This window comes from Hypanus sabinus, chromosome 4, assembly GCF_030144855.1.
Source record: "Hypanus sabinus isolate sHypSab1 chromosome 4, sHypSab1.hap1, whole genome shotgun sequence".
Taxonomy (NCBI): domain Eukaryota; kingdom Metazoa; phylum Chordata; class Chondrichthyes; order Myliobatiformes; family Dasyatidae; genus Hypanus; species Hypanus sabinus.
Genome location: NC_082709.1, coordinates 128,998,052 through 129,012,605, shown reverse-complemented (window position 1 = coordinate 129,012,605; position 14,554 = coordinate 128,998,052). Strand labels below are relative to the sequence as shown.

General features: G+C 39.4%; 1 protein-coding gene across 10 annotated transcripts in view; it reads right to left on the bottom strand.

Annotated features, from left to right (window-relative positions):
- The window catches only part of dmd (dystrophin), a 1,939,431-nt gene that overhangs the window by 1,036,392 nt on the left and 888,485 nt on the right, over positions 1–14,554 (bottom strand). For all 10 annotated transcript variants that reach the window (XM_059968142.1, XM_059968139.1, XM_059968147.1 and 7 more), the window contains one exon: positions 10,108–10,236. In XM_059968142.1, the coding sequence (XP_059824125.1) occupies positions 10,108–10,236 (129 nt within the window). The remainder of the gene's footprint in view (positions 1–10,107; positions 10,237–14,554) is intronic.

Here is a 14,554-nt window from a genome sequence, read left to right as displayed (position 1 = left end):
GTAGGTTGAGTGTGGGAGAACAAGCAAATTAGGGGATAGAGAGTTGGGGAGAGTGAAAGAGAGGAAGGGGGAAAGGATAGAAAAGGAAAGGGAGCTGAGAAAGACTACATAATCTGTAAGTAGGTCAGAAACTGGGAAAAGGAGCAGAAATAATTCAAAAGAGAGGTTCAGATAAAGGGACCTGGAAAACTGGAGACAGAGACAAAAGAGGGAGAGACAATGAAAGACTCTTAAGTTGCTGGATGTGGATACTATTTCAGGGTTCAAATGTGGCAGCGATGCAGAAAAAGTGTTTAAATGATTTTATAACCAGAAATTATGTTTGGCGTGAAATCTGATATTTGCTGCAAGAAAGCACCATAAATTGAACCATGGAGTGAATGAGGAACTCCATGACAATTATAATTAAAAGACACTGTTTTGCTCATCTTAAATATAGAACACTAATTGAAAAAATTGGGAATCTACAATGATTGGGAATCTCATTTCAACAATCACAATTTGCTTCTGTTTCTGCAAAACAGATCAACAACACATAATAATTTTGCACATCAAATGAAAGAACATATACAGACAAAAACAGAAAAATAATATATTCACATTTAAATTCCAACCATTGTCAATTTCTTCAGATCAAACTGTGGCAAGAATTCAAGTAAATCCAAAAAACTTGTAACTTATTTTGGATGCAGCCTGTTCAAGTGAAGATATTAACGTGAAAGAGGCAGAAAAAATGAAGTGGCAGGTCAGGTTTAATTTAAAAAAACGCTGTGCCGCAAGGAAACACAAAGACATAGTGCAGTCAAGGAGGAATACAGTCTGCTCACAGATGAAATAAACTTCTGCAACTGATTTTAAATTGTAATTTTGCTAAATCCCCAGCAGCAGATCTACTCTTAAGACTTAACCAAGAATTATGTTTCACTGAAGGCTGAAAAAGCTATTACACTTCATCATAACTATTTCTTTACTGTTAACTTGTGCACCCAAATTCAGATACTGTATGTATATTTACTGGAAATGAAGTATTTTAACAGCATGGTGTACTGCTTTTTAACTGAGAGATAACATGGTGGTGATGGCAGTTATAAGGAAATGGAATATATTTCCGTCTAATAATTTCTCTTGATGATGGCAATCAGCTTTTGAAGCACTAATGAAGCAGTCAAGATACACAATTGTCAATGTAATTTTACTGTTCAAAATAAACTCATGGAATTGCCTCCATTCATCTGTGGGAACAAATAAACTGAGCAAAATACAAAGATAAGATCACCAAGTCTGCACAGAGCAATAAAACACAAGAGAATCAGGACAGAATAAATTACAATCTGACACGCTCATTTTCCGCAGCGCAAACAGCCACTTGTTTGGCTGTAACGGCTTGACGTTTAAAAAGAGCTCAGGGCTTTTGGGACTACTTGGCAGGTTGCAATCATCACGAGCAGTCGTTTGTTTAGCTGAGGTGGCATGACATGAGGTAAAAAAAAAGAGCTCAGGGCCTTTTGGGGCCTTTGACAAGCTGCAATCATAATGATCTCTTGGGCACTTGGAAAAGGCCAATAAAAATAAGTGAGGTGTATGCGGAGCAGCCGTTTTAGGAGCAGTCATTGTTGGGAGTGGACAGTATTAGAATGGTCAGGCTTTGGCTCGGCAGGTTTGGAGGAGAACAGACTTAGGTGAGAACAGTGCATTGAGAATAGTACAGCACGAATGGCTCCAGACTCAGTGGCATGCTCTTCATGTGTGATGTGGGAACTCTGGGGGACCACCACTCTCCCTGATAACTACGTTTGCATGAAGAACTTCAAGCTGCAGCTCCACAGAGTCCATGTTAAGGAACTGCAGCTGAATGCATTTTGTCCTATGAGAGAAGGAGAAGGTGATGGTTAGGAGCTAAAAGGAAGTAATCACCCCTATGTTGCAGGAGGCAGGTAGCAGAGTGACTGTCAGGAGATGGAAAGGGAAGAAGCAGACAGTGCGGAGTACCCCTTTTGTCAGTCCCCTCAATAATAAGTATACTGGAAAGTTGGGGATGGGACAACCTACGAGAGGAAAGACCAGGTCTCTGTCACTAAGTCTGGATCTGTTGCTCAGAAGTAAAGAGAGGATTGCAGTAGCATTTAAGGATTCCATAGTTGGAGGAACCAACGGGGGGTTTTGTGGATGTGAAAAACAGACATCTGGATGGAATGTTGCCTCCCAGATGTCAGGGTCAGGGAAGTTTCAGATTGGATCCACAGCATCCTAAAAGGACAGGGTGAGCCCCCAGAAGCTGCGGTACATATTGGCACCAAGACATAGGTAGGATAAAGAGGAGAATATCGGGTGTTAGGTAGAAATCTCAAAAACAGGACCTCCAGGTGTAGTAACCTCTAAATTGATGTCTGTGTCATGCACCAGTGGAAGTAAGAATAGGATGATTTGCATGGCTGAGGAATTGGTGCAGAGGACAGCATTTCAGATCTCTAGATCATTGGGATCTCTTCTTGGAAAGTAATGACTTGTACAAAAAAGAATATCCTTGCAGGCAGCTTTACTGGAGCTACTGGGGAGAATATAAACTAATCTGGCAGGGGGACGAGAAGTGGAGTAGTAGGCATAGTCTACAATCAGACGTAGTGTGTCGTGAGACTGTCAGGAAGGACAGGCAGATGACAGGGCAAAACTGCAGTCAGTAGTTGAGTTGAAGAGTAGCATGGGGACAACATCAAAAAGGATGACAAACGGTATATTTGAATGCATGCAATAAGGTAAATGATCTTGTAGTGCAGTTAGAGATTGGCAGATATGAAGTTGTGGACATCACTGAGTCACACTGAAGGAAGATTATAGTTGGGAGCTTAACATACTAGGATACACATTGTATCAAAAGGTCAGCAGGTAGGCAAAGAGGGTGGAGTGACTCTGCTGGTAAAAAATGAAATCACATCTTTAGAAAGTGGTGATATAGGTTCAGAAGATGTAGCAATCTTGTGGGAAGAGAGAAGAAACTTAGATTTCTAGACAGCGAAGTTGTAGAATGACTACATCGTGGCTTTTTAGTGCAATCCACTCGGGGATCTGCTATTCTGGATTGGTTGCTTTGTAATAAACCAGATTTGATGAGGGAGCTTAAGGTAAAGGAACACTTAGGAAGCAGTGATCATAATATGACAGAATTCACCCCACAGCTTGAGAGGGAGAAAATAAAGTCAGATGTTTCATTATCACAGTGGAGTAAAAGGATTTACAGTCATGAGAAAGGAGCTAGCCGAAGCTGATTGCAAGAGAACACTGGCAGGGATGACAGCAATGACTGGCGTTTCTGAGAGCACTTTGGAAGACGCAGGAAAGATACATCCCAAAGATGAAGAAGTATTCCGTTGGGAGTATGAAAAATCTGTGGCTGACAAAGGATGTCAAAGATGGCATAAAAGTAAGAAAGGGCATATAATACAGCAAACATTAGAGAAAAGTTAGGGGATTGGGAAGTATTTAAAAACCAACAGAAAGCAACTAAAAATATTTCCTCACAAATCTGCTGGAATTCTGTGAGGAAATAACTGGCGGAATAGACAAAGTAGAGTCAGTGGATGTAGTTTATGTGGATTTTCAGAAGGTCTTTGACAAAGTAGCGCACATAAGGTTTTTTAATAAGATAAAAGATCATGGTCTTACAGGAAAGACACTAGCTTGGACAGAAAATTGGCTGATTAACAGGAGACAAAGAGCGGGAATAAAGGGGGCCTTAGCTCGTTGGCTGCCGGTGCCTAGCGTTGTTCCACAGGGATCTGAGTTGGGACCACTTCCTTTCAAGTTATATATCAATAATTAGGATGGTGAAATTGATAGCTTTGTGGCCAAGTTAGCAGACAGTACAGAGACAGGTGGAAAAGCAGGTCGTGCTGAGAAACTGTAGGAAACTGCAGAAGATTTGTCAGGGCATCAAAGGATATGGGGAGAAGGCAGGAGAAAAGGTTTGAGAGGACTGATAAATCAGCTAAAATGGAATGGTGGAGAAGACTTGCTAGGCCAAAAGGCCTAATTGTGATTTTATGTCTTATGGTCTGATGACATGCAATCTGATTGAGTGTGGAATTAAATCTTGATTACTTTCATAATCACTAAACATTTTCTATGAACATTGGTCTGCCATTAGAAGAAATGATAACCTGCTCACATTAAGCAAAAAGACATTTTCATATTAATATTTAGACTGTGTTGATTCAAGGTCTTTGACCTATCCTTTGCTACAAATGATTGCAGATAAAAACTGATAATTTTCCTGCATTCAGAAGTACATCAATCAATCGACAAACAGGGAAAGTGATATAGGGAAATGGGAAACTCCCTGGCCTCAGTGTAACGTGAATTTGGCCTGAGGCCACGGTGTTGCCTGTTTGTAGCTGGTGGACTGAGAAGACAAAATCTTTGCGCTTCACCGGGGTCAGTGTGGTGTGGCAGCACTGCCCTCCTAGGTTTTTACTCAGAAGACAAGCTCTGTTGCAGTCGTCCGATTTTGTTTTGGTGACACTCAATGGACTCGGACTTCAAGCCGTGGAGTTGTTGGCCGGGGAGAGGCATCCACGCCACTATATTCTACCAGGAGCGGTGCAGTGCATTTGTGGTCGATTGAAGGGTCTCGACTATATTCACATATATATGTCTGTTTGCTTTTTACTAATATTCTTTATGTGTCTGTGTATGGAAGGGCTGGTCCTCTAAGCTGTGGTATCACCCAGCAAGCATCAGGGTCAGTCGAGAGGCAATCTCCGTGAATTGGAAGATATGGACTACATACATGTATATTTTGCATTGTTGTATTTTTACTAGTATTCTATATGTGTCTGTATATGCAAGGACTGGGCCTCAAAGCTGCATTGTTGCCTAGCAGACATCGGGTGGGTTGACAGATGATCCCAGTGGGCTGGTTGTTCTGGACTACATATATGTATATTTTGTGTTGTTGTATTTTACTGATTTTCTATATGGGTTTGTTGACTTGTAAGTGCGAGGACTGGGCATCAGGCTGTGGTGTCGTGGTGGGGGGGGGGGCTCATCAGGATTCTTTTATTCCATGAATGTGTTCTTGTGTGTGACTGTTGGTAATGTGTGTTTAGCACCTTGACTCCATAGTAATGCTGTCTCGTTTGACTGTATTCATGAGTATTCATTTATGGTTGAATGACAATTAAAACTTGAAGTAATTTAAACTTATGACTTCAGAGCACAAAGTGAGATGACCTTCAGCTTTTATTCCAGCCCAAGTATAACATGAAAGTTCAAACATTAATCTAAATTAAATCTAAATTCTGAATTTGCAGAAGCACAGGTTTTCTTGATATTCCAATATATATTTTTTAAAAATCAGAGCAGTACATTTGGGATCTGATGGAATACTAAGCATAACATGATTGCATTTGGCAGCTCCCAGATATCATAGCTCTCTTAATAAGATGTAACTGACCAATACTAAAGATCAAAATTGCACTTCAATGTTCATTTTATTTATGTTTATTTAGTGACCATTTATGTTTTTCAGCAATGTGTAAAACCAAAGTTATCATTCAGAAATCTTCTCTGGCCAATTTACAAAAAAAAGTTATCAGCCTAAATTATCTACTTTGTATTTGAAATGACAAGCATTCCAAAGCAACTGGTGTATAGAAAAATGCTAGCACTGCATCTTTCCATTTCATGTCTGCCACTGAGCCACCTTGGACATAATCATCTGTAAACTGTGAAATCACAAGAGAACTGCACAAGAGAAATAGGTCTCTCATTTACATCAGGCTGTGAATGATTTTCGATTTGAAGTGACAAGATGATGATCATCATAAAAAGCTCAAGACTTCACATTTTCTCACCATGTAATCACAATACACATTAAGCCAGTCTAAGTATTTTGAATGAACCATGATCCTTCCAATTTTTCATAAATTATTTTCCACTCTAAAAATCTTCTTTATTTTGCTCTCTCGGGTTATTATTTATAATAAACAATGCCTTGCATTTACATCGTGCCCATCAGAAAGATGCCCAAAGGTGCCTCATGAAGCATGGTTTGACCAAATTTGACATCCAATGTTGGAAAGGAATATTACACAGGTATACTAAATACAGGTCACAAGCTGGGGCCTGTTCAACCCTAGGTGAGGGTGTCTGATGCTGAGAGACCCAAAGCACACTATGACCCCAGGTTACATGTGTCCCAGAGTATCCAATAATGTATCTCAGTAAAAGGTCAAAGATGAAAGATGCAAAGAGTTGCACAAAGCTAATGACAGAAAATTCCACTCTTTGGGCCATGGCCATGAAGATATAATAACCAATATCTGACAGGAGGAAATCTGTGATGGAGCAGAAGCAAGAATCAGAGAGGTGCAGTAATCTATTATAGTGCAATCGATGGTTAATATGACAAGACATAAATCAATTTGATCATCAAGGTAAGAATTTTTGAACTTGTTGTTGGCTGACAGGTCATCAAGCTAAGATTGCACATAAGCTCACAGCATTGAAGGAAATGTGTCATCAATGCCCGAGGATGGGATATCTTATAGTCGAGTCAGCTGTATTAAAGTGTGGTTGGACTTCAGTTGGAGTACAATGTTCAGTTCTGATCACTCCATTGTAGGATGGGTGTGGAGGCTTCAGAGAAGATGTAGGGAGAGTTTACCAGGATGTGCCTGGATTAAAAAGCATTTAGCTAGTTGCAAAGGTTGGTCAAGTTTGCTTTGTGTTCTCTGGGACAACAGAATGTGAGGGGAGATCTGATAGACCAGGAGCTTGTCAGAGTTTCTTTCCGAAGCTGCAAATATCTTAACTTTGACATAGCTTTAAAGTGAGAGTGGGAATGTTTTCTTACACTGACAATTGCAAGTGCCTGGAATGTGCTGCCAGGTAGTGGTGGGAGCTGACATGTAGTTGCATTTCAGAGCCAGACACCTGAGCACAGAGAGACTTCAAGTACATACAGATGGTATTCACTTCATTTGGCACCAAGACAGTGCAGACACCATGGAACTTAGCTCTGTGTTCCGAATGTGTCTTTTTCAGGCTGGGACAATATAATAATTGCAATGTCACATGATCAGTTCAGTAAGTTCTTACCTTAATTCATGAATTACAGGAAGGGCAGTGTGCAAGGTATCCAAGTTTGCTCATGACAAAAAGATATATGCTGCAATGAAGATACCTGGAACCTACAACAAGATATTAACATCTTCCCTGAGTGTGTAAAAATCAGGGAAATGAAGTTGAATATAGGAAAGAATGAGGGGGAAATAAAAGGCAGACTATCATCCAAATGGAGGAAGTTTGCAAAACAGAGAAGTAGTGAGCAATCCAAATGACTTGAGCATGATGGATAAAAAGTAAGTAAATGCAGGAAGTAGATTGGAAGGTAATTAGCTTATCCACTTTCATTGTAAGAGGGTTGGGATTTATAGATAGAGAAGTATTATTACAATTCTGCATGGAACTGGTGAGGCTCACAATATGTGAGTATCTTTGGTCATTATTTAAAAATGGATACACTGTCAGTGGAGACAGACCAGGAAATATTCTCTATGCTAAAGAGAGGTTGTGCTATGAACAAGCTGACAAAAATTTATATTGGTATTTTTTACTGTTTGGAAGATCAAAGAGGGATGATTAAAACATACACTTAGTGACCACTGTAACTAACAAAGCGGTCACTGAGTACATCTTTGTGGTCTCCTGCTGCTGTTGCCCATCCACTTCAAGGTTCAACATGTGCATTCAGAGATGCTTTTTTGCACACCATTGTTGCAACATGTGGTGATTTGAGTTACTCTCACCTTCCTGACAGTCTGACCATTCTCATCTGAACTCCCTCATTAACAAGGCAGTTTTGCTTACAGAATTGCCATTGACTGGATATTTGTTTTTCACACTATTTTGTAAACTCTAGAGATCATCAGTTTCTGAATGATCACGCCACCTGGCACCAACAATCATTCCACAGTCAAAGTTGCTTAGATCACATTTCTTCCCCATTCTGATGTTTGGTTTGAACAAATGAACTTATTGACTATGTCTACATTTCTTTATGCATTGAGCTGCTGCCATATGATTTGCATTCACAAGTAGGTGTACAGTTGTAACAAACAAAGTGGCCACTGAGGCTACATCCACACTAGACTGGATAATTCTGAAAATGCCGGTTTTGCGTAAAAACGATATGTGTCCACACTATGCGTTTTTAAAAATATCTCTGTCCACATTGAAATGGAGATTTCAATGAATCTCCTCCTACTGCGCATGCGCAGGACACATCTACCGAAAACAAGCAATGTGTTTGGTGTCGAATTTCACCGTGAAAGTGTGTATTTGTGCAGTTACAGACTAGAAAAACTTAAACAACAGGTAGCTGCTGGCTCTCAAGCATGAGGACTTAAAAGTAAAAAAAAACACAAATACTGGAACGTATGGAAGCAATCGACAGGGAGTTCATGGACAGTATGAACCGGCTGACATTGAACATTGAAAAACCGACAAACTCAGTTGCATTAATAAAGCACCTTGTGAAATGTGTAAAACATGTCTGCATCAGTATTAAAAGAGCAAACACGAGGAAATCTGCAGATGCTGGAAATTCAAACAACAACACACAAAATGTTGGTGGAACACAGCAGGCCAGGCAGCATCTACAGGAGAAGCACTGTCGACGTTTCAGGCTGAGACCCTTCGTCAGGACTAACCGAAAGGTTAGCTCCACCAGCATTTTGTGAGTGCATCAGTATTATCTTGTATTTCCATAAGATGTTACATTAGGCTGTTACACTTCTATTGTCAGAGAAGTACTTGCATAAATAGGTAAACCATCTTCATACAAGCAAGGACAGAAAACAGGGCAAAGTGAGTATACTTATTTATTCAGTAAGTTATGGGTCAAAGCATTTGGTGAGTACATTTCTAACTCTTCTGGCTTCAGACTCGCTGCCATCTGTTCTGAAATTGTTCGGTTGCGTTCAAGAAAACAATGAAATGTTGCGCTGCCGTCTGACAGCATTTTCAGATTTCTCCGGTTACCCCGTCCACACTGATCTGCCCAAGTGGCATTTTCAAAATTACACACTTTAGAGAGCGTTTCTGAAAAGCTCTGGTTTCGAGGGACAAAAACACCATTTCAGTATGGACAGAGTGTCAAAACGAAGAGAAAAAACTTTGGTTACGGATTTATCCAGTGTGGTGTGGATGCAGCCTGAGTATCTATGATCATTTGGTAGAATGGTAGGGTGAATGTTGAGATGTTACCTCTAGTGTGTTTGTCTCAAACAAAAGGACAAATTTACAAGTGAAAAGAGAGTTGCATAGTAATTTCTCTGAAATTCTCTACCCTGGAGGCTGCACAGGCAAGTTTACAGGAAATGCTTAAAGAAAAAGTAGTTACATTTTTGAAAGAACAGGAAATGAAGGCACATTGGGAACTGGCAAAGAGTTGAGACCTTGGAGAGAAGAGCTATGACATAACAAATGGTGGGGCTGACTAGTCTACACCTGCTCCCTTTTCCTTGCATTCTAGCATTGGAAAGCACAAGGTAATGCAGGGTTCTCAACCTTTATTATGCTAGGGGCCAATAGCAAGGGGACCATGGACCGTAGGTTGGGAACCCCTGGATGAATGGAACCTGGTGTGAGTTCTGACACAAGCAGGAGATTTTGGATGAGCTTAAGTTTAAGGTGCAAGACTGGAGGTAATAGTGTATGACCTAAGCCTTCAGACAAGAGATAATAAAATGGTAGTTAACTGAGCAAGACAATGAATTTTGCAGTGATATGCATATTTCTAAATGAGAGGCTGAAGAAAAATTTGAAAATGAATAGCTACTGAGCATCAAAGCAGGTGTACTCTTTTTGTCAGTCTTCACGTGCCAAAGGTTGACTTAAATTAAAATAATGTAGTGATGTACTAATCAATCTCACTGAGGAAAGCATTATTTCCAAAAAAATTACTTTGAAGAATTGTACATTAATTCTCCAAAGAATCGTTCATACCCCTACTTTCAAAATGCATATTGGTTTGAGTTTGGAATAAATCAAGCAGTGTCGATGAACTTTACACCAACATGCAGAATGCTAGCATCAATGGAATATCACCTGTGCTATGTCAACTTGTGATAGGACTCTTCCAGCAGACTTGCTCTGACCGACGACATCAGGACTTTGGATCCTTTTCTTCATCTCCTCCAAACTAATCTCGTGACTTGTCAAATCAGACTGGATTTTCTGTGAAAAAAATCAAATGGATGTACATAAGTGATGAGGCTATTTTCAAACTTAAACAATTATCCACTTTTGGAAAAACTAACTGTGAATCGTTTTCCATGATACAGCAAAGGTTAGAAACAGGGAACCCCATGGCTGGACACAATGCTCAAGCTGACCACAAGGAACTGCCTGAAAACACTGACATTTATATATCTTATTTATTTAGTGTTACAGTGCAGAACAGACCTTTACAGCCCTTTGAGCTGTGCTGGCCTAGCAAACTCTGATTTAACCCTTACCTCATCATGGGACAATTTACCATGACCAATTAGCCTACTAAGCTACATATTTTTGGACTGTCGATGTAACCGAAGCACCCAGACATAACCTAAGTATTCCATGGAGAGGACATACAAACTCCCTACAGAGGATTGAACTCCGAACTCCAACGCACTGAGCTGTTATAGCATCATCGTGCTAACCACTAAACTACCCATGGTGCCCATAGCAATGGGCATTCTCTCCTTGTACAATTATTTATCCTTCTTAATCTCTCTCATAGGCTTACACATTGTAAAAAAAAAAGTTCTGAGCACAATTCTCACTTAATGCTGTTGTCTACAAAATTAGAAACCAATGAACTTTCTAAATCATTACTCAACCATAAAATTGGTAAGGAAAAAGAGCCTTAAAGCAAATTATAAAGTGTATTAGAGAGCACCTTGCAATCTTCAAAGTTTGTGCAAAAGATTAATGAAGGTAAACATGAAAATTTTACAAGAGCATAATGATGTGTACACAATATGGCCAACAAACATCAAAAAAAGGAATGCAGGCTGTCAGAATACAGTATTCATCCCAAGGGAATTCCAGATTCTATTGCGAGACAACAACATAGCTTTACATCACAACTTAGCTTAATAATTCCAATAACATGGCTTCAAGAAGCTCCAACATGTTTTCTCTTTCAATGGTGGATCTGGAAAAATATAGCACCCCGGTACCAGAAGCTTCAGAGTGCAGGCTCCTGCCAACTTATGGCATAGAAATTATTCACAGTAGATAAAAAAGTTTTAGGTACATTAAAAAATACATTCGGAACCCAATATGCAATATAAATGGGGAGGGTCCCAAAGCATTGACAGCTTCTGGCAATTTTACTGAATCTTTCTTGAAATAGAGCTCGACCATTAATCTCTCTCAAATTCAGAACAATTGTATGTTACAGCAGTTCTTAAAAATAATTTCATTTATCAGATCTTTCTCAACCTTGAGCCTTTTCCAAGCAAAAAAGAAGTTTTGAAATGTTAAGTTACTGTTGGAATGTACATAGGTAAAGTAAAGCTACTATGGTTTTCACCAATTATAATTCAATAGTGACCAATCTGTTTTATCCATGTTAATTAAAGGGTAACATTTCAAGAATACTAGAAGAATTCCCCTAATTTTCTTCAAAATATTGCAATAATCTTCAATTGTCCCTCAAAAGAGTAATCATGCCTCATCATCAAATGACAACGTAAAGGAGCTGGCATTTATTATGCACATCCAATACAGAGAGGCATTCCAAAATCCTTTGCAGAATCATAACAGACAAAAGAAAACTTAACACCTAAGTTCACAGTAGAAATGAATAAAAAATTGATGTGTATTGGTTAACAACATGCCTGATATACATTGTGTATAAATCAATTCAATTCAAAGGCAAAAAAAAATCAGTTGGTTTCACTGAAAATCATCTCCAACACATCCCTGCAATTGATCCCCCAGGCTTCCTTGGTAATCTCACCAGTGCTTTGTCTTGAAATTATATCATTTTAGACATCCCATGAATTAATAAGGGTGCTCAGATAACACTGCCTGCTCTCAACTTGACTTACTCCAAGTGAAATTAGAATCACGTTTTTTTCCATCCACAAACTTGGATTTATCAAAATGCACTTCACTGTCTCTCAAGACCCACCAATGCAAAAGCTAACTCTTGAGAATCACATAAAGGTAATGCTTAAGCCTCATTCATGCTCCCAAAATGCATCACCTCCAATTTGTCTGGATTGTCTCCATTTACACTTTCCAAACTATTTCACCCACATATTGATATCTCTCTGTACCTTACGACTACCATCTACATTTACAACTTCCCTTTCTTTGAGCCTTTCTAACGGCCCATAAAGATATAGCCTTTGACAAGGTGCCACACCTGAGACTGCTAGACAAAATAAGGCCTATGGTAGAATAGGAAAGATGTTAGCATGGATAGAAGAGTGGCTGATTGAAGGCAAAGACAGGGAATAAAAGGGGCCTGTTGGTGACTAGTGGTGTTCCGTGGAAATCAGTGTTGGGTCACCTTGTACACTAATGCTCTGAATAATGGAATTGATGGTTTTGTGGCCAGGTTTGCAGCTATTAACTTCCCGATTGAGTCAGTGGTAAGGAAGGTAAGTGCAATGTTAGCATTCATTAATGCTGAGAATTTACAATATATTCAACAGACTGCATGGAATATGCTGATCAGTTATAGGCCCCCTTTATTTAAGAAAGGATGTCCCGGTAAGGAGCAGGTCCAGGAAGTTTATGAGAATGGCCCTGGACATGAAAGAGATAATGTATGAGGAGCATTTGATGGGGCCTGTACTTGCTGCCTTCTCCTCAATAGACACATGACATTGGGAGAATAACAAGCCCATCTTTACCTGACACTGGTTCTCTCATGTAACAGAGGCACTAATTTTAAGGTAAAATTCTGCTGGTCATAATTTATTGAAATTGCAAATTCCACTTCGAATTAAAATTGACTTTGCACTATTCCATCCCTTCTGACCCGAAATAAACAAGGCAATGCAGGTTTTCACAAATAAAAATGGCGGAGGCATTTTCTGTTGAAGGTAAACCGTAGCAACTCATTTATTACAATTCAAACATTATAATCAAAGCACAGTAAAAGTAATTTACGTAATTGTGTCATCACATCAGACCAACCTCTTAAACGGAACCACAACTCAATGTCAGTGGCTGTGAATTACGTACATTTCCACCAATTACATTGCTCGACAAGCTGAAAGAGAAATGAGTTTTCCAGTAATCCAAAGAGGTTACCTGCGGTGTGACTTAAGGGCTTATTTTACACAGATTCAGGTTTTTACGTTAAAAAATGCTTAGCCGGTCTTAACAAAGGGTCTAAGGTAGTGAAGTGTAAAGGCTTGTGTTTTCCTAGTAAACACATTTTAATATATCTTAATGCACAGAGCATAAGAAAAAAGGTGGATGATCTTGTTGCACTATTACAGATTGTCATAGTTGTTGCGGCTATCGCTGGATCATGGCTGAAGGATGGTTGTAGTTGGGAGCTAAATGTCCAAGGTTACACGTTGTATCAGAGGGATAGGAAGGTAGGCAGAGGGAGTATTGTAACTCTGCTGGTAAAGAATGCTGAAATCAAATCAGTAGAAAGATGCAATATAAGATCAGAAGATGTTGAATTCTTGTGGGTTGAGTTAAGAAACTGCAAGGGTAAAAGGACTCTGATGGAAGTTATATACAGGCCTCCCAACAGTAGCTAGGATGTGGGTCACAGATCACAAAAGGAAATACAAAAAGGCAAGTCTAAAGGACAATGTTATTATAGTCATGGGAGATTTCAACATGCAAGTCGCTTGGGAAAATCAGGATGGAAATGGATCTCAGGAGAATGAGCTTGCTGAATGCCTAAGAGATGGCTGTTTAGAGCAGTTTGTTGTTGAGCCAGCTAGGGTATCAGCTATTCTGGATTGAGTGTTGATGTAATGAACCAGAGGTGATTAGGGAGTTTTAGATAAAGAACCCTTAGGAGGCAATGATCACAATATGATTGAGTTCAACTTGAAATCTGATAGGGAGTAAGTAATGTCTGACGTAGCAGTCTTTGAATGGAGTAAAGAAAATTATTGTGATATGAGAGAAGAGCTGGCCAATGTAAATTGGAACGAGATGCTGGCAGAGATGACAGCAGAGCAGCAATGATGTGAGTTTCTGGAAAATAAATGAGGAAGGTACAGGATAGATGTAATCCAAAAACATACTAAAATGGCAAAATAGTACAACCATGGCTGACAAGTCAAAACTAATGCAAAAGCAAAAGAGGAGGCATACAACAAAGCAAAAATTAGTGGGTGGACAGAGGATTGAAAAGCTATTAAAATGCTACAGAGGACAAATAAAAAATCATTAGAAGGGAAAAGATCAAATATGAAAACAAGCTAGCAAACAATATCAGAGTGGATAGTAAAAGCTTTTTCAATTATGTAAAACTAAAAGAGAATTGTGAGTGGATATGGGACTGCTAGAAAATGAGGCCAGA